Source organism: Rana temporaria, chromosome 1 (genome assembly GCF_905171775.1).
Source record: "Rana temporaria chromosome 1, aRanTem1.1, whole genome shotgun sequence".
Taxonomy (NCBI): Eukaryota; Metazoa; Chordata; class Amphibia; order Anura; family Ranidae; genus Rana; species Rana temporaria.
Window position 1 is genome coordinate 244,373,146 of NC_053489.1, and position 22,676 is coordinate 244,395,821.

Here is a 22,676-nt window from a genome sequence, read left to right on the forward strand (position 1 = left end):
AATTAAATTCTTCTTAAAGGTTTGTGCGACTAATGTGTACCATACCCACAATAAACTAGGTTGCAAACAAACAAGTCCATGATTTATTTGTTTAATATTTTATTTTTCAGTGTAAGGAAAAAAAAAACAAAAAAAAAACAAACAAATCTAACAGAAACATATAAAGAGAACAACAAAATGGATCCTATACAGAATGCCCCATTCTTTACATCCAACTTTCTGAATATCCAAACTGAAGCTATGGTGGAGCTCATTGCATCTGTCTACATTACATGAAGGCGGATAGGTCACTATATAAATGGAGAACACTCTGCTGTGTAAGCTTTGGCAATATAGACACAATGCTAAAGCAGCCCTTAGGTAATTGCATTACTTTTGCACCCAATTTACACATTGAAAGGGGATACATACTGTATATTTACATATGTGCAAAAGTAACACAACACCCACACTCTGTTTTTCCCTCGTCTCTGTACTACATTTGCTTAGTATAATATGTCCTCTGTGTCATGGGACTGCATTACTACATTGTAAGAGGTTATATAATCCGTGTTACAGATCACAAAACTGTTATTTGGCAAATTTCAAAATTGTACATTAAAAAAAAGTCAACTAAAAGCTTAAAGTGAAGGAGCGCAAGTTACGTTTGCATAAATCTCACTTCTTGACTTAAAGTTGTGCCATACATGGTTGTTAAATACCATTTCAATTCAACATCCTACAAATTAAAAAAAAATCATCATCCTTGTCTAAAAGCCTTTTTTTGCAAGCCATTATGCACAAAACATTTAATGTTTTTAATCTACTTGAGAAAAATGGCACTTTGCAGGGGGAGGAACTAACTGGGGAGGCACTAGTGCCAACCGTTTTGATGCTAGAACCCAATTCATACCTTATTGCATAGTGGAAACAAGCCTGTCTTCAACATTCTAATTGTGGCCAAATTCAGCAAATCTCTGAAATCTTTTATGCTCATCTGATGGACAAAGCCTTGTCCAACCTTCTTATTTTAGGTTCTCTGAATCAATGTACTCAGTTTATTTATTTTTTCAAAATATACATTGTTCAAGAGAAGAATGTGCTTTCAGTGTATGCATATGTATTATCTGCATGACAATTCCATATGTGTGTAATACAGAAATGTATGCGCTTTAAAAATCATCAGGATAAGTACTGAAAGCAAGCAAAATGATTTATTCTAAATGTGTGGTTGGCACAATATATTCACTTAAAGTAAAGAATACTTAATCAGTCCCATTTTAAATTTACATTACCACCTCCAAAACAGCAGAATTTGAGGCGTCAACATATTTTCAGCAATTAGGTTTGCTTGCTTAGTGTACAGCATGAGAATAAACCCTCTGACAGCTTACTTTTATATCGGAATAGAAATCCATCGTGTCCTGGTCCTAAAAGTTAACTGTGCCATGAGACGTTCTAAAATGTCCCAACCTTAGTTCCTTAACAAAAGCCATTGGTCTTATGCCCAGAAATGTCTGCAATTTGTGCCATCAACAGCTTTAATCTACAACAGGGGAGGGACTGGCAGGATGCAATTAAGAAAATAGAGACACGGGACAATGCGAATACTATATAGGTTTTCAACCAAGCTACACCCCGATTTAGTAATAAAAAGCATCTAGTACATGTTTTATCTACAGGTCTTTACAACTGAAAAGCGAGTTCTGTTCTTCGAAAAACCTCCCCCTAAGACTCACGGAAATTACCCTGAGCAAGTGGCAACAGGTGTGGGGTGGAGGGGATTAGTTTACTAAAAAAAAAAAAAAAAAAAAAAAAAAAAAAAAAAAATCACATTACTACTTCAATACTAAAACTACCAGTACAAAGACATCTGGTTTAGTAACAGACAGCAGCTCTAAGTTTCTTAGTAGCATTAGGGTCTTTGTTATTTTGTACTGGAGTTCTCCATTGTGCTGCAATCTTTACAGTGACCTCAAGAATCAAAAAAAACGCGAGTATGTTCCAGTGGTTGGACCTTGAAGACCTCTCCCCACAAGTTCCTAACTCCCCCTCTACTCCTGGGCATACAGTATTAGGTGTTACCCCGTATTACAACTTACTATTATGTGCAAAAAAGAGGGGAACAAAGAAGCCTGTTAGGGTAATAAAATGATTTATAAAGACACATGGAGATGGAACTATAAAAAGCTGTCCTGTATTCTGCCTGAACATGGAGAGAGCTAGAAATAAAGGATAAGGAATCACATACAAAAAAAACAGTATATGGTGAGAAAGGAAGCCTTAAAATCTAACTACCCCTTTGGAACACAGGTTAATCTATCCAACACTTAAGCTTTATCCAAGGTAAGCAAATCCTGCATTTTTTATTTTGTTTACATAGTTATATGAATTGCAAGTATAAAATAAGAAAAAGGCAAAGTGATCAGAAAACAAAGGACAGTAAAAATCTGGAGATAGGAGAGATAGAGAGAGCGCGAGAGAGAGACAGGTACAGACATCTTATCGCCCGTGTGAAGTCTGGGTATGTTTTTAGTTTTCTAAGTAGCATAATTAGCTCTGCTAAAATGCCATTTTCCCCTCACGCAGAGTGGAGGAGATCACATGTCCCCCGCGTCGCGACTTCTCAGCAGGTCACCTCCGTGAACGTTCCTGTTGGTCCTCCCCCCGACTCGCTGCTCTGGGAGAGGGTACGAGAGCGTGAGCGATTCCCCTCGCTGGAAAGAGAGGCGGTGCGGGAGCGAGACAGACGAGTCATACAAGAGGAAGCCACTGCAAATAAGCAAAAAAAAAAAAAGTAAGAAAAAGTTGTTGGAAAACAGAGACTCACAATAATGTAATGTGAAGGTTTATCTGGTGCCATTTAAAGAATAAGTTCTCAAAGACTAAAACCTCAGTGTAGCATTGAGGCTAGTGAAGGCCTGGTTCACACTGGTGCGACATACGCTACGACTTTGGGAGCACATGTCACATGACGTGTAAAAACCAATGGTTCCCTACGAGAGCCGTTTAACTGGTCCGACAAAAGTCGGTAGGACTTTGAAAAAGGTTCCTGCATTACCTTGGTCCGACTTAAGCACGACCTCAGCACCAATAATTTGAATGCAAGTCGCATCCAAGTCAGATCAGTTAAGACAATGATCTGACGTTCGTCCCCACTTTCCTAACCTGCTAGGCTGTGTGCTTAGATAAGGGTCTGGTATGCATATTGGGGGGACCCAATGTCCTTTTTTTTTAGTGTGGAGTTTCCCCTCAAAATCTATACCAGACCAAAGGGTCTGGTATGGTCCTTGTGGGGGGGCGACCCAATGTAATTTTTGTTTTAAAATGTTGGTGTGGGGTTTCCCCCTCAAGATTCAAACAAGACTCAAAAAAGCCTAGTATTGTCGGATCCCATTCACTGAAGTTGCATCGAAGTCCGACATAAAGTAAGTCACAGGGCAAAGTCAGATCGGAAGTCTTACAACGTCCATGTCGGAACCGTGTGAACCCTGCCTAACAGTGCATATCACCTGCATTTATCTACCTGCGACTCTAGCGAGTCACATCACAGCCTTTACTATAACTTTATGGCAAATTGCATACTTCCCTGATAAACTTTATAGAGTTTTGGATGTGGCATTCATTCTAAAATAGATTGTGAAAAATGGTTCTAACTGTGTTGGGGAGTTAGCAACTCCTGCAGGGAGGTCTCCCTACTGGCACCTTAGTGCAAATACTTGGTGTCATTACAGAAAACCCTGCTAGCCATCTCTAAAGGGCCTTATCCTTTGACATTCCAATATAGAAAACCGAGAACTTATGCCTTCATTGCTGTGTAAATTTCAACTCATAGGTCTTAAGAGTGCATTACATTTACCTTGAATGGCCAAACCTTTTCATTACAACTAATGATTTGATATTTCTCATTCATCAGATTATTTCTACTGTATGTAAAAGCATTGCGTTTCTTCTTGCTCTTTGGTTCTATAGACAGATTTACACCCAACGTTTTTTTCTCCAGTACACTTCCAAGTAAAAAGGTAAGACACTCTCCAATAAAAACTCTTGCATATGATAAACGATTAAAAGTACTTCAAGCTCAAGTTAAACCATGTGTCCCACAGCCCAAAACGTGTTTCACCCTAGCTTATTTGTAAAGTCAACTACCGCCAAGCTCCAAATGGAGTGAAATGTGTTAGAACTGAGGGAGAGGTGGATCAGCTTGTCCCTGGGAGTACTTTAAACAAAACATATGCAAGGTTTTTAATGGAGAGCGTCTTCCCCTTTTAATTGCTTGGATTGGACATTAATCGAGTGGCCAACGACTGCTGGAAGCCTACTCCTATTGTTGCATGAGTGAAGGGGCTGATGCCTGTGGCGGGACTGGACACTTTGCTACACTCTTCAGTACTTTTGCAGTGAACAGATCATTTGCTGAAGACAATAAAGCTGGCCATACACAGCAAGATTTTGATTTGGCCAATTCAACAACATTTACCAGTCATCGTAGGAAGGCAATCCAACTAGATTTGCTAAATTTAAAGACTTACCCACCAATGTTGTTAAAATAGTCAAAGTTTTACTGGGTTATGGCCAGCTTAACATAATGATATTAAAGATGTTCTTTATAGCATTTAAAACCTCATGTTCATCAATGGCCAACCTCACACATAAGTAAGGTGGTTTTAGTGTCCAAAAGATCAGGAGGCTGGAAATAATCATTTTTTATCTGGTAGTGTAAATGGTGTTTCAGGCTCTTTAACATTTCACAGCACTAAATATCAGATAAAGCATGTTGATAAAGGGTGACAACACAGTGACATTCAACATAAATGGTGATAGGTGGGTGGGGGTGCTGGCAACTTGGAAACCACAGGTCAGCAATCTAAAGTAGGTTAGCCATGCCAACAGGTCATAGGTGAAAGGTTATAAGGAAAACAAGTCTTTACTGCATGAAGAAGCTTTAATGTGTTTAAAATATTACACTGCTGGCTTCTTCAACACTAAAGATATAACTGGGTATTTGGGTGTAGGATAACACAAAAAACACAGTTCTCTAAGTGTAGATCAGACACACAGTAGGTGAGGTGAGTGTCTCATGCCTAAGCACCTGAACAGAAGCTGGGTGAGAAGTGGCAGCAAGGATGCAAAGGACCAAGAGCAGTGAAAGAGGATGGGGGATATTGATAAGTTCTTCAAAAGATACTTCACCCCATACTGCGCTTCTTATCCAGGATGTGGGGGACTAGGGAGAAATAGCAAGAAAAATGAAAAAAACTCTGGAACTACTTAGAAAAGAGATTGGGGTGGAGGACCTGTAGAACAAGGACCAAGAGGGGTGAACACTAGACATAGTACCCCTCTGACCTTTGCAGTAATGATTCCACCTATATACCTTACTGTTATTCAATAGCCTGGACCTTGGAAAAAAATATATGAAAGAGCCACCAAAGAGCTCAGCCATTTTCCAGCTGGCTCCCTTTGTATCACTGCAGTATTATATTTGATTTTAGCATTATCCAAGTATTCTGTTTAAATACTTATTTATCTTGCATACTTTTTATTAGAATGGATAACTGAAATAACCCAGGTACAAGCATCTACAAAGACCCAGGTGATGACGCCAACACAAGCGTAGCATTTCTGTATGCGTTTGATTTTTTTAGCCCTCCAATTATGAGAAATCATTGCTGGTTGGGTGGGATGGGGAGGGGGAAATCACTGTCCATTTACACTAATCACCGTCTACAAAGCACAGTTACATTATGGCAATCGGGGCACAGACTCCTTAGCAAGGTAAATCTATCAGAAAAACAAAACAAATTAGCATAACTTCAAAGAAAACTAATATGAAGTCTATATGTGTGCTCCAAAAGATGTCTGGAGGTGTCACCAATAATTTCTCCAAGTTTCTTATATGGAGTTTTTTTCTATTCATACCCTTTTAGGCATTGTGGAACTTTTCTAGCCAGTGATCTTAGGAGGGCAGGTAGGGCTTCAATGCCATCTTAAGGCCACTCATTACTATGGGTTGGTTGATTTTAACATAGACAGTGCCTTGAAAAAGTTTTCATACCCCCTTGAAATTTTCCATATTTTTCATGTTAAAAACAAAATGTATTTTAGGTGATAGACCAACACAAAATGGCACATAATTGTGAAGTGGAAGGAAAATTATAAATGATTTTCAATTTCTTTTACAAATATCTGAGAAGTGTTGTGCGTGTATTTGTATTCAGCCCCACTCAGTCAATACTTTGTAGAATCACCTTTCGCTGCAATTACAGCGGCAAGTTTTTTTGGGGTTACATCTCTACCAGCTTTGCACATAGGACATTTCTGCCCATTCTTCTTTGCAAAATAGCTCAAGCTCTGCCAGATTGGATAGGGAGGGTCTGCGAACAGCAATTTTTAAGTCTTTCTACAGATTCTCAATTGTATTTAGGTCTGGACAGTGAATGGGCCATTCCAACACATGAATATGCTTTGATCTAAACTGATCCATTGTAGCTCTGGCTGTATATTTAGGGTCATTGTCCTGCTGGAAAGGTAAACCTCTGCCCTAGTCTCAAGTCTTTTGCAGACTCCAACAGGTTTTCTTCTAAGATTGCCCTGTATTTGGCTCCCTCCATCAACTCTGACCAGCTTCTCCCGCCTGAAGAAAAGAATCCCCACAACAAGATTCTGCCACCACCATGTTTCACAGTGTTCAGGGTGATGTACACCGTTAGTTTTCCGCCACACATAGCGTTTTGCTTTTTAGGCCAGAAGGTTACATTTTGGTCTCATCTGACCACAGCACCTATTTCCACATGTTTGCTGTGTCCCCCACTTGGCTTATAGCAAACTGCACAAGGGACTTCTTATGGCTTTTTTCCAGCAACGGCTTTCTTGTCACTCTTCCATAAAGGCCAGATTTGTGGAGTGCACGACTAATAGTTGTCCTGTGGATAGATTCTCCCATCTGAAATGTGAATCTTTGCAGCTCCTCCAGAGATACCATGGGCCTCTTGGCTGATTCTCTGATTAATGCTCTCTTTGCCCGGCCTGTCAGCTTAGATGGATGGCCAGGTCTTGGTAGGTTTGAAGTTGTGCCATACCCTTTCCATTTTCGTATGTTGGATTGAACCGTGTTCTGCAAGATGTTCAAATCTTGGGATTTTTGTTTATAACCTAACCCTGCTTTAAAATTTTCCACAACTTTATCCCTGACCTGTCTGGTGTGTTCCTTGGTTTTCGTGATGTGGTTTCTTCACAAAGGTTCTCCAACAAACCTTTGAGGGCTTCACAGAATAGCTGTATTTATATAAATTACACTCAGGTGGACCATTTACTAAATTAGGTGACGTCTGAAGGCAATTGGTTCTGCTAGATTTTTATTAGGGGCATCAGTGTATAGGGAGCTGAATACAAATGCACGCCACACTTTCCACTTCATAATTATGTGCCACTTTCTGTTGGTCTATCACATAGAATCCCAATGCAATACATTTATATTTTTTAGCGCAACATGATAAAATGTGGAATGTTTCAAGGGGTATGAATATTTTTTCAATGCACTGAACTATACCTTTGCCAATAACAATTGACATTTTTGAAGAAAGGACTTAAATGGGAAATACTTGGGGACAGTCAGTCATAGAAATGATGACTGTATGTGGAAGAGAAGAAATGACAGAAGCTGAGATGTTTCATGGCAGGCAGGAGACATGAGATGACACGGCATGTTTATCTGTTTTTTTCTTACATAAATTACAAAAAAAAAAAAATGTAAAAAAAAAAAAAAAAAAAAAAAACTAGCTGTCCAAGTAAAATACCTACTTTCAAAACCATTTCTATTCAAACCAATATATGCTAAATATCCATTTGAGACAGTAACACAATTTTAGAAGAAAAAGCATAAAAAAAACTTGAATGTCTTGTGGCATCATAAACAATTAAAAAAAAAAAAAAAAAAAAAGAATTAACTGGATTAAGTTATTAATAAAAACAAATTGGACCTGAAAAGATTAACCCACCATACACCAGAGTTCTACTTAGACACGCACCATACATTTAGACATCAGGGTGAAAAATTACTTTAAGATGATTATATACGGTATAATAGTTTGAAAAACTATTTAAAATGAACACAAAAAAAACAAACAAATAGTATACTCAGTACAATGCCACACTACAGAAATAAAGACTATACAAATAAACAGATGAATTTAAGCGAAGGGTAAAATACAAAGTGCAGAGGCTTATTAGGATTCTCCTTACTAAAGCCACACCAATGGAAAGTGGGTCCTCATTGGTTACTATGGATAATGAACATTGTTCCTTTAATAGTATTACTCTATATAATTGTAAAAGTGAATAAAATCTGCAACAATACTCACTGTATCCCATTCCCTGTACAAAGTATTTGAATGCTTCAGCAAGTTTCCCAGGCTAAAATTGAAATATAAAAGTAATGAAAAATACATTTTTAATTGTGTACCCAAACATGACAGAAGACCTGGTTCATTTAACATATGTTTAACATCGACAGTGAACCACTCTTTAATACAAAGACCAAAACAATAAAGAAAAAACATTTGTTAGGGTATACAGCACTATTTAGTCTATAGTACAATGGATCTTTACTGCATAGAATATTTCTCCCCCATGCCTAGGTAGAGAAGACCAGCAAATAGTTCATGTGCTATGGCACTCATATGTGGTTACAAGTGGTGGGCATTGCAGTAAAGCTAAAGATAAAACAGACAGGGTATGTAGCAGACTGGCTTAAAGAGAACATTGACCAAGCTCCCCATAACCTACTTATTCTCAGCCCTGGCACTTTCCCCTTGTAACCATATTTAAGCAACAGAGCAAGCCTGCACCATGCTTGCCCTTTCATACTGGGCAGTGAGAACAAAGCTTCCAGTGTAGCAAGACAACTTGTTTCATTTATTAGTTTACAGCAGAGCCCATGGCTTTATGTGCTAGAAGTGCAGTTACCATTTAATTTATTACCAATATGAAATGTAATGTTGAAATATGTATATGTAATAAAGTAAGAAAAGGAAGCCAGACAGAGAAACAATAGTAGTAAAAAAAAAAAAAAAAAAAAAAATCCAATTGTTGCAAAAGGGAAACACCATGTCGATGTTCAACGTTGGCAGTTAACCGCTCCCGGACCAGGTGTGCAAAATCACATACCTGATTTTGTGCACACGGTGTGGGGGGGCGCACACGTGTTGCCAGAGCGCTGCTCCCTCTGCGATTGGACACAGCAGAAGCCAATCAGAGGGTCCGCCGTGACCCGCCGATCGTTCAATGGCATGACAGAGCACCGGTCTGCCTATGGAAACAAGGCAGACCGCTGATCTGTCAGGGAGCGAAAGATCTTGTGTTTCAGCCAAGCTGAAATACAGATCTTTTTTTCTAGTGTATCCGCCCCCTACACAGTTAGTAAGCACCTCCCAGGGACACAATTAGCCCCTTAATCACCCCTGGTGTTAACCCCTTTCCCTGCCAGTGTCATTTATACTGTAACAGCGCATTTTTCTAGCACTGACCACTGTATTGTGTCACTGGTCCCAAAAAAGTGTCACCATTTGTCCCCCACAATGTCGCAGTCCCGCAAAAAAAAAAAAATACCGTATTTATCGGTGTATAACACGCACCCTAACATTAAGAGGGAAGCTTCAGGGGAAAAAAATTCCACAGCCCCCTGCGTATAACACCCAGGCACAGTTTACCCTCTATTTTCAGGGTAAAAAAGTGAGTGTTATATGCCAATAAATACAGTAAATCGCTGATCACCGCCAATACTGAAAAAAATGGCATAAATCTAGCACATAGTTTGTAGATGCAATAACTTTTGCGTAAACCAATATAAGCAGATTGGGATTTTTTTTTTACCAAAAATATGTAGCAGATTACATATTGCTCATCTTCCTATATGACATGCTTGTTTTAATGTTTTAAAATAGGAGTATTCTGAAACTTTTGGAATAAACTATACATTGGCTTGATATACTGCACCGTGAGGAGTCATTTTCTCTTATTTTAATGCATGATAACTGTGGACTAACCATCCATGAGTTTTATACAAGATCCAGTTTCACGTTGCCTTAGTGAAGACATGACCAGCTTGTGGATAAACTCAAAGCTTGTTTGACCACCTATAACCTAGTGGTCCATACTTTGTGGCAAGAGGCCCGGTGTGTTGGATGTTCGGTGGAGTATATAACTATTAATTTCAGTCTGTCCGATCATACACCTCGAGTGACTTGCAATTTTATGCAAGCTGCTTCCTAGAACCCAAGTGCAGTGAATATTCTCTCTTAACAGAATACATATTGGAGTAAACTGATTAAGACATTTTATTTTTATTTTTTATTGGGAATGTTTTATAGCAGGAAGTAGGACTGTTTTTGTATTAAAAAATTGTTGCTCTTTTTAGGTGTATAGCGCAAAAAATAAAAACCGCAGAAAAGAAAGCTCCATTTGTGAAAAACAACAAAAAAAAAAATGGCCTGGTGAGGAAGTGGGTAAAAACTTCCAGAGCTGAAGTGGTAAAATTAAGTTTGCAAGTGAGACTGGATCACAGGATCATAAAAATCTTTAGGCATCACCTAGGATTCTCACCCATACGTGATGAGAGGCTCCAGGATGTGTACATTATAAAAAAAATAAATAAAAAAAAAGGCTAGTTGGTTTTTACAGGGCTTAGTAAACCCTTGTTGAGTCCTGAAGGTTGGAGGCTTTGTAGAGACTTAACGGATGAATTATCCAACCCTAGGTCCATGTTTTGTAAGCCACCAGCTCCCACTGATTCTTTCATTTGGGAGTGACTTTGGCTCAAAGCTCCATTGGGGAAGATAGGGTTGATATCATACAGCTGAGAGCAGTTGGAGTCAGTGCATGTGTGCATAAGAGCCTGTGTGAGCATGAGAATCAGACAAGGGCCTGAGGAGTGAGGCCAAGGCACAAAGTGAAAGCCAGGAGGCTGATGAGCATTCATTTGTGGCAGAGAAATGCTAAAAAATACCAAATTGGTGGAAATGCCCTAAAACAAGGATTTGGAGAGTGGCCGGCATCCTTGGAAGCGCAACACTAAGCACATTCCCACACTATATATATTTATATATATATATATATATATATATATATATATATATATATATATATATATATATATATATATATATATATATATATATATATATATATATATATATATATATATATATATATATATATATATATATATATATATATATATATATATAAAAATTAAAATATATCAGCATATTAAAAAGGAAAGTGTAGCTAAATAACGCCTGGCAAAATGTCCTGAACATTTTTTTTTTATTATTATTTTTTTTTTTTACTTTATTTGTTTATATATTACTGGTGTTTGTAGAGTGCTTTTCATATGTTTTGTTTGCATTGTAATACTTTAAATCTCCTAAATAAAAGAATGCAAAAAAATAAATGCATAGACCGATCATATGTAACCCTTCACAAATTCTAGTAGTGAATGTTTACTTTAGGATATGAAAGACGTTACCAATTTCTATAATCAAACCAAGCACTGGACCATACACTGAACGCCTAAAAAATGACTGATGTATAAAAAGGTGTGCTTTAGAACATTTCTGCTCACCTATAGTGAATCCTTGTTTAATTTTCAAACCTGGACTGCAGAAATTACAGCGGACTGGTTGCAAATTTCATTCTATAGCACATTCACAACACATACATAAGCTCCAGTAAGTTTTTAGGGACATGTGCCAAAATGTAATGGAGAATCTGATTGGTTGTTGTAGATAACAATTGGCCTTTCTTCAAACACTTTTTGGCACGAGGCCCTCTTTCCTTCAAAACAGTGTTTTGTAAACCTCTGTTCCTGGTTTGAATTATAATGACGACATTTCCAACAGCCTCTGGATGTAAATCAATTTATTATTGCGCTGCTATTCTACTGTGATTACACAGAAAGGGTAGCAGAATGTGTTGATTTACAAAAACTTTTTGAAACTTTTTTGAAGTTAGAAGCAGATTGGCCATTATGTACAATTGCACCAAAATTTGCACTCTCCAGTTTTAGTAAATCAACCCCAATGTGTTTTGTTGATGCTTTATAAACATAATAAGGAGTTTATTACCTGTGTAATCTGTGGCTGTCCACCAGAATCCGCCATCTACAATACAAAATAATATTATAAGTACAAACCTCATATACCATCAGCCTGTCCATTTTGCACCCTTCACTCTTGAGCTACGATCTTAGATTATATGCTAGTCCTCCAGAATGCGCATTTACGTTTTATTTCATTTGCTACACATTTTGTACACACTGAGTGTTGTAAAGTAAATATAGATACATTTTTTGGATCAACTTCAACATTTGTATTTCACATTATTATAAAATATTTTTTAGACACTCCCTCGAGTAACTTTGCATGGGCGACAACTGCAATAGGCAACTTTCTTTCAAGACCCATTGATGCTAGGTTTTGTGTTATTGAAACACTTTTTATACGTAAAGATGCGCTGCAGCATTTTCAGCAAGCAGCACACCACATTGCAATGGGTTATAGTGTGCTGTACTGTAGATGCAATGTGGTGTCATTCTAAATAAATGGCACTGCAACATACACTGTTTTCTAAAGTATGCATTTTTTACGGCATGTTAACGCAACACATCAGTGTATGGACCTAAAGTGGAAATCCAGACACTTTTTCTTTCCAAGTTTTCAATAGAGGTAATATCTCTGGCGTCAAAGATTTCCTCATTAGTTCCTGTGTGGGAAGCAAAGAAAAAAAGAAAAGGAAGCTATAAGATAAGCTACCTACTGACTGTACTCATTTCGGTTAGTTTGAGTATACTGCCAGATTTTCACCGAATACAGGAACAGTAAAGTACAAAGTGTCAGTACTGAGCAAGAAGCTTAGCCTGCCATGTAGTGAGCAAATATGGTTACCTTTTTGTACACGGATTACAAGATACGCTACGTCCACAGGCCTTTATCTAGATGGCAGCTCACTTCTTCATAGAAGGTTAATAGATTGGTTCTATCCAGATCATTCTTCATAAAACCATGCCGATTACCACTAATGATACCATTTTCATTACTGAAATCTTGTATATAGTCCCTTGTCATCCCCTCCAAGAACTTGCATACCATTGCGTTAGGCTAACTGGCCTGTAGTTCCCAGGGATATAGCTCACCCCATTTTTAAATATTGGTGCTACATCCACAAAAATTAGGAACAATGGTCTGGCCATCACCTGACCGAGTTCCGTAAGAAACCTCTGGTGTAAGCCATCTGGTCCCGGTGACTTATTAATGATAAGTTTTTTCAAGTCCATTTCTAATTCTGTAAAGTCCATTTCTAATTCTGTCCTCTGTTAGCCATGAGGATGCTCCCTGCGACACACTACAAAAATTAACATTACTGTCTTGGTTACTGTGTCCCCCCGTTTCTTTTGTGAAGACTGAGAAGAAAATATTCAAAACATTTGCCATCTCTGTCTTTTGTAACCAGATTCCCTTCATCATCCTTTATGGGGGCAATATGTTCTGGCCTCGCTTTCTTACTATCGATTCTTACTCGTCCGCTATGTGCCTTTCGTGTTTCATCTTCTAGCCGCCTTGATTGCACTCCTACATTTTTTATTGCATTCTTTGTAAAGTTGGAATGCTGACAATGACCCCCCCCCCCCCAGCCTTATATTTTTTGAAGGCTTTTTCTTTTATATGCTTTTTACCAAGTTGAGCCACCCAGGATTTTAGCTCTTTTTAAATTTTCCATTGGAATGCACAGGCCAATACTTAGATTTAGTATGCTCTAAAAGCACACCCATTGCCCCCCCCCCCATGTTCTTTGATCCCAGGATTTTATCCCATGTAATATTATCTAGCAGAGAGCACAGTTTAGGGAAGTTGGCTCTTTCGAGCTTCAGTGTGTTTGTATTAATCTTGTGTTACCAATTTTTGTGATTTATCCTGAAACCAAGTGACCTGTGGTCGCGGTTTCCTAAGTTTTTCAACCTTAGCAATCTGGTCTGTATTGGTACTAATCAGTAGGTCTAGTAACGCATTGATAGTGCATTCACTATCCCATGAAAATGTCAAGACATTTAGAAATGGCAAGCCTTAGACGAATGTGTGGTTCCTTCCGCCCAGTTTATATCTGGATAATTAAAATTACCCATTATAATGGCATTTCCCATCCTTGCCGCCATTCCATACTGTGATAAGAGGTCTGCCTCCCCTCCTCCCTCTGGTTAGGGGGCCTATAGCATACACCCAGTATTTTCCGCTTAGTTTCCTCCCTTTGAAGCTCTACCCATAAGGATTCCACCTCCTCCTTAGCTCCATTATTGATATCATCCCTCATATTCACTTGCACATAATTCTTGCTTTACAGGCATACCCCTCTCCCCCTTATTTTATAGTATACCCCTCAATGGTTGCCAGCTAATCATGAGAGCTGTCAAACCAAGTCTCTGAAATTCCCACAAAGCCAAAATATTCCTAATACATCAGCAGCTCCAGTTCTCCCCATCTTGTTGACCAGACTTCTAGCATTGTAGTTTTTTTTCGGTCGCATACACATTTCCTTGTTAGGTTATATGAGGGTGCAATTTGGATTAGTCAACTTGCATACCTTGGGTTTAGGTATTGCAGTCTCCCTACTGCCAATGCCCCCCAATACTACCCACTGAACCTTGTTCCATGCTGGCGATCTGGACCCTCCTCCATCACCTAGTCTAAAAGCCCCACTAACTTTTCAGCCATCTTTTTCCCCAGTTGAGCTGCACCTTCCCCATTTTGGTGCAGTCCTTCCTTGCTAAAGAGCCAGTAACCGACTGAGAAGTCGGCCCAGTTCTCCAGGAACCCAAACAGTGATTATTCTACTACTGTTACAGTAGAGCAGCCCTTAATTTCCCCACTGGCACCAGATCAGCTGTGCAGCTTTTCTCCTCCCGGCCGGGCAGCTGCCGCTCTGCATTCATCTGTAAGGTGAGTTCCGTTCTTTATGTTTGGCTATGGGCCTTTCTGCCTGCACTGCTGGCCCAGTGACATGGCTGTGCCTGCCACTCTGTGCCCAGTGTGATTGCAATGTCAGTCGTCTACCCACGCCAGCAGTAGAATGCAGATGGCCACGTGTATGGAGAACACGGCAGAAGGCAATGGGCAGCTGCCACAAGCTATTGCTCAGATGAGTTACTGCGAATACATCTGACATACAGCTACCGACCAGTGGCCAGTTACACATAGCTATGGGACAATCAACATCACAGCTAACAGCCGCATCATTTAGGTTGACCCCTTGCGAAGTGAGGAGCCGAGTAAGCCTACATCTATCCATTCACTAAGAATCCAGTAGAATATAACTTTGCAAATTATTTCAAGCTACTGGTTATCGCACATGGTGAGGTATTCCTATTCTTAATCACTTGCACTGTAAAGTGGTCAAGATATATTCCATCTGGAACTGGTATATGATACAACATATCTATAGTACATTTCAGTATAGCCCACTATAACCCAGTAGAACTTGCTATAAATTAGTATATTACAGTATATTCCACTATAACCCAGTATATCCCACTACAACTTGCTATAACCTAGAACAGCCCTTACAATTTCCACTCTCCTGCTCTGCTGATCCACAGATCACACCTCTGCTTTATTGTTAAAGTTGTTAATATTTATTTTTGCAACTTAATTCTGCATAAAATATTTAACAGTGTAATTTCATGAGATATTTTATGAGGGCGCAATTAGGGGTGGGGCAACTAGTGGTGAGTAACTGTTAAGGCATGGCTAGTAACTCAAGACTTGAAATTCTGAGCCCTGCAGTAGACTTACAGTGCCGTTTTCACTCGGGTCTTAATTTTTGTTGGTGACCCCAATGGGGAACTTTTGCTGGTACCATTATAATGTAATCTATGGAGGTTGAAAAGTGTCAAACACACCAGCGTAAAATAAAAAATACATAAGAAAAATTATTTACGGTCACAATAATTTGACATCATGTGCCTGCAAATGACCCCTTTATTAGGGTAACAGTCACTGCAAATTGTACCCATATCTACTGTCTACTTAGAAGTTGAAAAATGCAGTTAGTTATCTTCAATGTTCCTGCATTAGATATCCTCGTCCAGTCCACTTACCTTCAAGAATGAGGTCTGTGTTGGATCCAGTTTTGAGTTGCACTCAACCTACAAGCACACAGAAGTTCAGATTATAAACAAAATCATACTAAAGCAATTCTCATTCTCAATCTAGATCCATTCAGACTTACCACTGCATCTTCATGAGGAGCCTGATCACCAACTACTAGCATCACAGGACATCTGCAAGTATCAAGCATGTTAGAAAGATATACCCAGGAGGATTTCTACAAGTAGCATGGCATAACACAGACACTTACTTTAGGGTGACATCACTACCACGTTCCAAGTTCAAATCCCGGCGACTGGAAAAATAAATAGGATAGATTAGTTAGAAACAATATGAACAGAAAAGACAGCCAAACATAACTGGTCCTTTTCTGCAAAATCTAGACTCCGTAAATGAATTTCAACACTAAAAATGTACTTTAAGTTTTATTTCTGGAAAAATCTTCAGCGGTCATTAACTATACTCCAGCCAAAACAGTTGTTGATGGGATGGGGATTGGTTAGAGCGACTGTTGGATTTTTACCGCTATATATGTGTCCCTGTTCAAACACCGTATAACTTCACTTCCTGTACTAGTGACCAAACAAGAATTAAGGAGACCCAGCCAGTGGGCGCACAGCAATAAAAACCTGACACCAGGTCTTGCTTTTTCTCAATCTACAAAAAAACAAACACACACACACTTTGACTTTAGTGGGTCTATAAATGACAGGCTTATATAAATATGCCTTAACTAAGCCTGTTTCAAATTTGGGCAAAGCAAACCTAGGTTACTTTCCATAACTGGTGAACGTTAAAATCATCATATAGTTTTGAGACTTTAAGCAGCTGACTGTCTATACAAATCTTGACTTTTCCTGTAAAAATGTAAGCTTGACCTGACTGGTTTAATAAGAGGGGCAACCACAATGATCAATAGGGGGGCTTGCTGAGAAGTTACACATAGAGGTCCACATAAAAAAAAAAAAATAAAAAAAAAAAAAGGCGAGTGTAGACAGTCTTCTCACAATTTTAACAGTGAATGTCCGCAAGGAATTGGTCAGCTTAAGGCTTTTTTCACACCGATTAAATTTTATTCAGTTGTTCAATTAAAAAAACAGGAGAAAAATCAGAATAATGCATCTCTTTAGACCTGAACAAAAGCTGATCAGTGTGAGAGCCAAACATGTGCCAAAAAATGTAGCAAGCAGGATTTAAAAACGCATTTGCTGGACACACACAACTTTGGCTATGGAGCTCGAAACTAAATTAAACAGTTCCCGTCAAAGCATTTATGTATGAAAAGATATGCCATAAAAATGCCATAGTCTGTTTTCTTGTTTGAGCACCAAACCCTGTAAGCATTATGAAAAAAAAAATTACCTAAACAGAATATTTGATTTTTTATACACAACTTAAGAAAAATCTGTTGATATGAGCCAAAGTATTTCCAACCACCTGCAAGTATCCCTGGTTAGGACTAGAATATATCAAAGCCAAACAATGTATTTGCATTTTCATACCTATTGTAACTGTTCCAGTACAGCTGGTTGTTGCTGACGATAGGGGAGCTTAAGATGGTGCTTTTGTACTGACGCACAATGTCTGTGTTGCCCGAAAGCTCTTCCTGCACAAACATAACATGGCAGAGTTAATAAACTACAACCAGATGTGTAACTGGCAATCCAATATTAGGAGTTTGCTTCTACTTACTGCACTGAAGAGATGAGACAGAATCATTTCCGGGATGGAAGATGTCAGGCCTGTAAGCTGGGAGTAGGCAAAAAACACACCATATGGTCAGAAACGCATTGAAAAAACAGAAATTCTTCAAATGAAACAAAGGCAGACAGTCTCGGTTTACTAGTTAGCAGGAAAGGGAAATAATGAGAGAGAAAAAAAAAAATTACAACCATGTAGGGCCCTTTATAGAAAGGGTCAAACCCCATTTTCATTTGAAACAGAACTACCTATTTATGAATCAGTATAGAAAAAGGTCAGCCCCTCCCAATATACCACCCTCTGCCCCAGCAAATAAAAATTCTTCCATTCGCCCTCCTTTGGTGTCAGTGCTCACTCAGGTTGACGCCATCACTGCCCCACCCACCATGTGACAGCGTCTGGCCTGCCAACCAATGGCTCAGGTCCAAGCATGCTTCCCAACAACAAAGGTCTTGCTCCTTTAGGTGGTGAAAAAAGGGAAGGCAGATACAGTACATACGTTGGGAAAAGGGGATGGGTAGGGGTTAGTGGGTTTGAAGTACTAAAAAGGTAAATAGACTGCAGTTGCACTCATTTCCCCCAGAGCTTAGTGAATGTGATGAAGCTTCACTTTGTAAAGAATACACAATCGGGTGCAAAGGAATTTTTTTTTTTTAAACTGCATTTTTGGTTGCACATGATTGGCTGATGGAAATCAGAAGAGCCTCACCACATTCACTAAGGCCCCTTTCTCTTTACTGAACACCTTTGAGCAGGCAGATGAGAGGTCCCTGTCCACGCTGCATAGCAGACACAGTCCTGCTCATTTATAGGACAATCTGATGGAAACGGACCGCCTGTCCATTTACATCTGACCCGATCCACCGGACAGATGGGGAAATAGAAGCCCCAGCCGTATGTTTTTTTACAGAGAAAATCGAATCCGGTGGTAGCGGGTGTCTGCAGACACATCTGCCGCTCCATACAAGAGACTGGAGGGTCCAATCAGGTCCACCTGAAAAACCAACAGGCAGACCTGATTGGACAACCCATAAGCTTAGGGTAAAAGTAACTTTCCGTTAGTAAATCAACCCTACATTATATTACAGCAGCTACAAGCCCCACAACTGTATGTAGCGAATACTACTATAGTACATTACAGCAGCCTCAGTGGCGAGACCATTCTGGCATGGAAATACATTTGTTTGGGCCACAATCTAAAGTTGAAGTAAACCTGGAATTTCTTTTAGCATCATGACATTATTGGCGCATCTTTGACTATTTTTTTGGCCATTTTAATATCAAACTTTGTAAAAGATCAGAATAGTAAGTGGGATGACAAAGAAAAAAAAACTAGGTCACGATTTATTAACAGAGGGGTGTGGGGAGCAATCCAAATATCAAAAATGTCATGAAAGAAAAAAGGAAGGGAAGAAGAAGGTTTTCAAATGAGGGAGAAAGTTCACTGCTGCTACAGGATCCTTTGTTGTGGTGATTTACAGTCACACTAGCCTTAGTAGTAAAACAAAATCGCTTACTGTGCAGACTAGTGCACTGCCAGTTTTGGCATAAAGCAGCGTGATGCACATTTCAGCACATCGCACCACTTTTTTCTCCACCCTCTTAATTGTATTTGACATATTTCCCATAGTGACACTTTATTCATATGAAACGTCATAGTGTGCGGTATGGAAAACTGCAGAAACGCTGTATTTCACACTGCAGCACTGTGCATATTACACCAGTATAACATAGATAACAATTGTTTTCTATGTGCCCTAACAGTCACTTGCATTCATCCAGTGCGGAGAAATGCAGTTCACCACACATAGTGTGAACGAGCCCTTTTAAAAAAATAAAATAAATTAGACCTCACCTTGTGTGCTGCCCAGTCCATCCAACCTTTGGCATTTGGGTCAACATTAACGAGAACTAGACCTTCCACTGTATTGGGGTGTGAAAGCTGTAGGAAAAGAGATAGGACTGTGAAAACATGCCACCATAGTCTACAGAGCTCCTTTCATTTAGAACTGTACTTTCACTGAATATTTTACATTTGTGATTTGCCCAGAAAAAGAAAGATGGGTTACTTTTACTAAAGAGAAGCCCGTTTAATATTGCCAGTAGCCTCCTGGTACATCCCACTACAAAATCTGCATTCAGGAGAGGGAACGCTCATTTATCTCACTGCAGAACAAGTCAACCGTCACTAAACAGCACCCATTGTTGGTGACCAGTACAGCTTATTTACAACAAGGATGGATGCAAACAGAGCCAGGCCATGCTGCTAATAAGAAAAAAACTAGATGATGACCTCTAGTGACAGCAAAAAGTACTACAGGGGAGATCTCTGGATTAACCCCTTATGTACATCTATTGACAGCAGATGGATGGGCCTTGCATCCTGTCACCAGTACATTAACCCTTGTACCTCCTCCTTCCTGTGCATGACATGTACATTAATGTATCTGGTGCACCATTACCAAGCACCTTGTTTAACCCCATCAGTACTACCATGTTTCTTCATTTCCCAAAAAAATTGGTAGATTAGGCAGAATTTTAAACAGAAAAATAAATATTTTCTCAAAATCAGTTTTTTTTTTCTTTTCTTCTTTCTAGTAAACAAAAAAAAAAAAAAAAAAAAAAAAAAACAGTTGTATTAAATACCACGGAAAAACATTTCCATCTGTCTAAAAGTAGTGATAAAATAATTTGGGTGCATTGTTGCATGACAAAGTACCGTATTTATCGGCGTATAACACGCACAGTCGTATAACACGCACCCCAACTTTAAGAGGGACGTTTTTAGGAAAAAAACTTTCCACAGACTTCTGCGTATAATAAGCAGGCACAGTTTACCCTCTATTTTCAGGGTAAAAAAGTCAGTGTTTGACTGATAACTACTGTATTTATCGGCGTACAACGGTCAGAGCACTGAAAACTGAAAAATGGCCTGGTAATCATAAAGGGGTATTACAGGCTGGTATACAAGTGGGTAAAGGTGAATATTTTGCTTAAAATCTGGTTTTACCATTATACTGTATATTTTATTGGTCTATTCATTTTTATCTTGTTATTTTTGGCTGGAGTTCTGCTTTAAAACATTTTTTAAAAGCAACTGGTGTAAACACCTGAATCTGACTTGGTGTCAAGCATGTCATAATTCCTTATACAGCCAACTCAAGAAGGGAAATTACATTTGGGCCTATTAGGTACACTGCAGCGACAAGAAATTTTCTCAGAACAAAAAGAGCAGAGGGATACGTCCATTAACGTCTTGCTGCTTCTTTATTGCCCAGTCACATACTGGAGGTAAGGAGGTGACCTGCTTGTATCGCCCAACTGCTCCTTGCAAAGAGGGTTTGTTAACATCTTGGCGGACACTGATCCAAACGGTTTCAACATTTACATTATCTCAGCTGCGGTTCTACAGAGGACATGAGGACATAAATTGTCGTAGTATTTTGTTGTGCATTTGGTCTTGTCCTGTACATGGCAAGGGACACATGGATGCTAATGAATTAGGCAATTCATTAACAACCCTCATACTGCCAGTAGGTTTGTTCTGGAAAATAATAAGAATATCTGATATTCTCTGGGCAATGTTTAAGGCCACTATAATTGGAGGGATAATAGAGACATTATCTATACAATTCAACCTGTACATACTTGATAATGTGGATATATTACTTCACAAACACTTACATCTTATGTCTTGTACAATCTAAGAAGAACAAAAAATGTTGTGGAACTAAATGTTTAGGACATTAGTACAGATGTTCCCACTGGACTGATAATTAACATCTTTGGTCACTCTAACTGCATATGCTTGGAACAAGTCAGAATTTTCTGTCGCCCATATGTGTTTTGCATGTATGAATATACATTTAGCAAAAGTGTTGTTGTCTGAAGTAACCACTTGTCTGGGAAGGGTCATTAAAGCGGTGGTTCCGCGGGATATCGTTTGTTTTTTTACTCTAATCCACAGCTCTTACCTTTACTCCCACACCAACAGGGTGTCCCACTCGTTAAGCCGTCCTATGCGCTGTAATCCGGTAAATTATATTTTAGATTCTGAGGAGATGGACGTTTCCATCTTACCTGTGGGCATAGTGAAGCCGACAGGGTCTTCTTCTGGGATAGGGCGAATGCTGGCCTCCCAGCATTCACCGTTCGATCCCGCGCATGTGCAGTGTTGACGGCGAGCGTCCTGGTCAACACTACACGATTGCCATAACAACGGCCAGCGTACTCACGTGACCGGCGAGATCTTGCGCGACTTGAGCGCAGCGCGTCTCCGGAGGAGTCTCTGAAATAGATTGACAGGACGGGGGAGAATGGCCTTACACGCCCATTCCCCGCGGGGGATTTTGATTGACAGGTCGTAAATATGACCTGCAATTGGGTAAGGAGGACTCAAAAAAAAAAAAACAACGTTTAGTCATTCTATTTGCAGCGCATTTGCATAGACAGGATGTTGTTAAACAGGGTGAACCACCGCTTTAAGCCAGTGTGCCAATTTACAGGGTTACTGTCATAATCAGTTGCTCTGGTCCACCACCCTTTTGCTACAGTATATGCAAATAAATGCATAGCCAAACCTTTGAGCCAAGGCTGTTGTGAGTAGCATTACCTTAATACAGGTACATCGTCAAGGTCTGTCTACCTGCATTTTTGGTGAATGCTTGAGGTTGAATCACCTACTGGCTATTTAGATCACATGGAGATGTGGACATCAAGGTTTCTTCAGCCAGGTTTTAAACTATACCCAGCTTTCAGCCCAGGTTCACACTGGGTAAGATTTCCTTCGATTTGAGATGCGATTTCACATGTGAAATCGCATCTCAAATCGGCGGCATT

The 22,676-nt window shown here is 39.3% G+C and overlaps 1 protein-coding gene across 3 annotated transcripts in view; it reads right to left on the minus strand.

Moving 5' to 3' along the window:
* Positions 1–545: 545 nt before the first annotated feature.
* NDRG2 (NDRG family member 2) overlaps positions 546–22,676 on the minus strand; it is a 91,601-nt gene continuing 69,470 nt past the window's right edge. For 2 of the 3 annotated variants that reach the window (XM_040352394.1, XM_040352403.1), the window contains exons 8-17: positions 19,693–19,779; positions 17,829–17,885; positions 17,639–17,742; positions 16,387–16,431; positions 16,258–16,309; positions 16,127–16,174; positions 12,105–12,140; positions 8,343–8,394; positions 5,173–5,206; positions 546–2,751 (exon numbers count right to left, since the gene is read on the minus strand). In XM_040352394.1, the coding sequence (XP_040208328.1) occupies positions 2,580–2,751; positions 5,173–5,206; positions 8,343–8,394; positions 12,105–12,140; positions 16,127–16,174; positions 16,258–16,309; positions 16,387–16,431; positions 17,639–17,742; positions 17,829–17,885; positions 19,693–19,779 (687 nt within the window). In that variant the 3' untranslated portion in view covers positions 546–2,579. The remainder of the gene's footprint in view (positions 2,752–5,172; positions 5,207–8,342; positions 8,395–12,104; positions 12,141–16,126; positions 16,175–16,257; positions 16,310–16,386; positions 16,432–17,638; positions 17,743–17,828; positions 17,886–19,692; positions 19,780–22,676) is intronic. The other variant, XM_040352411.1, reaches the window with a different exon arrangement.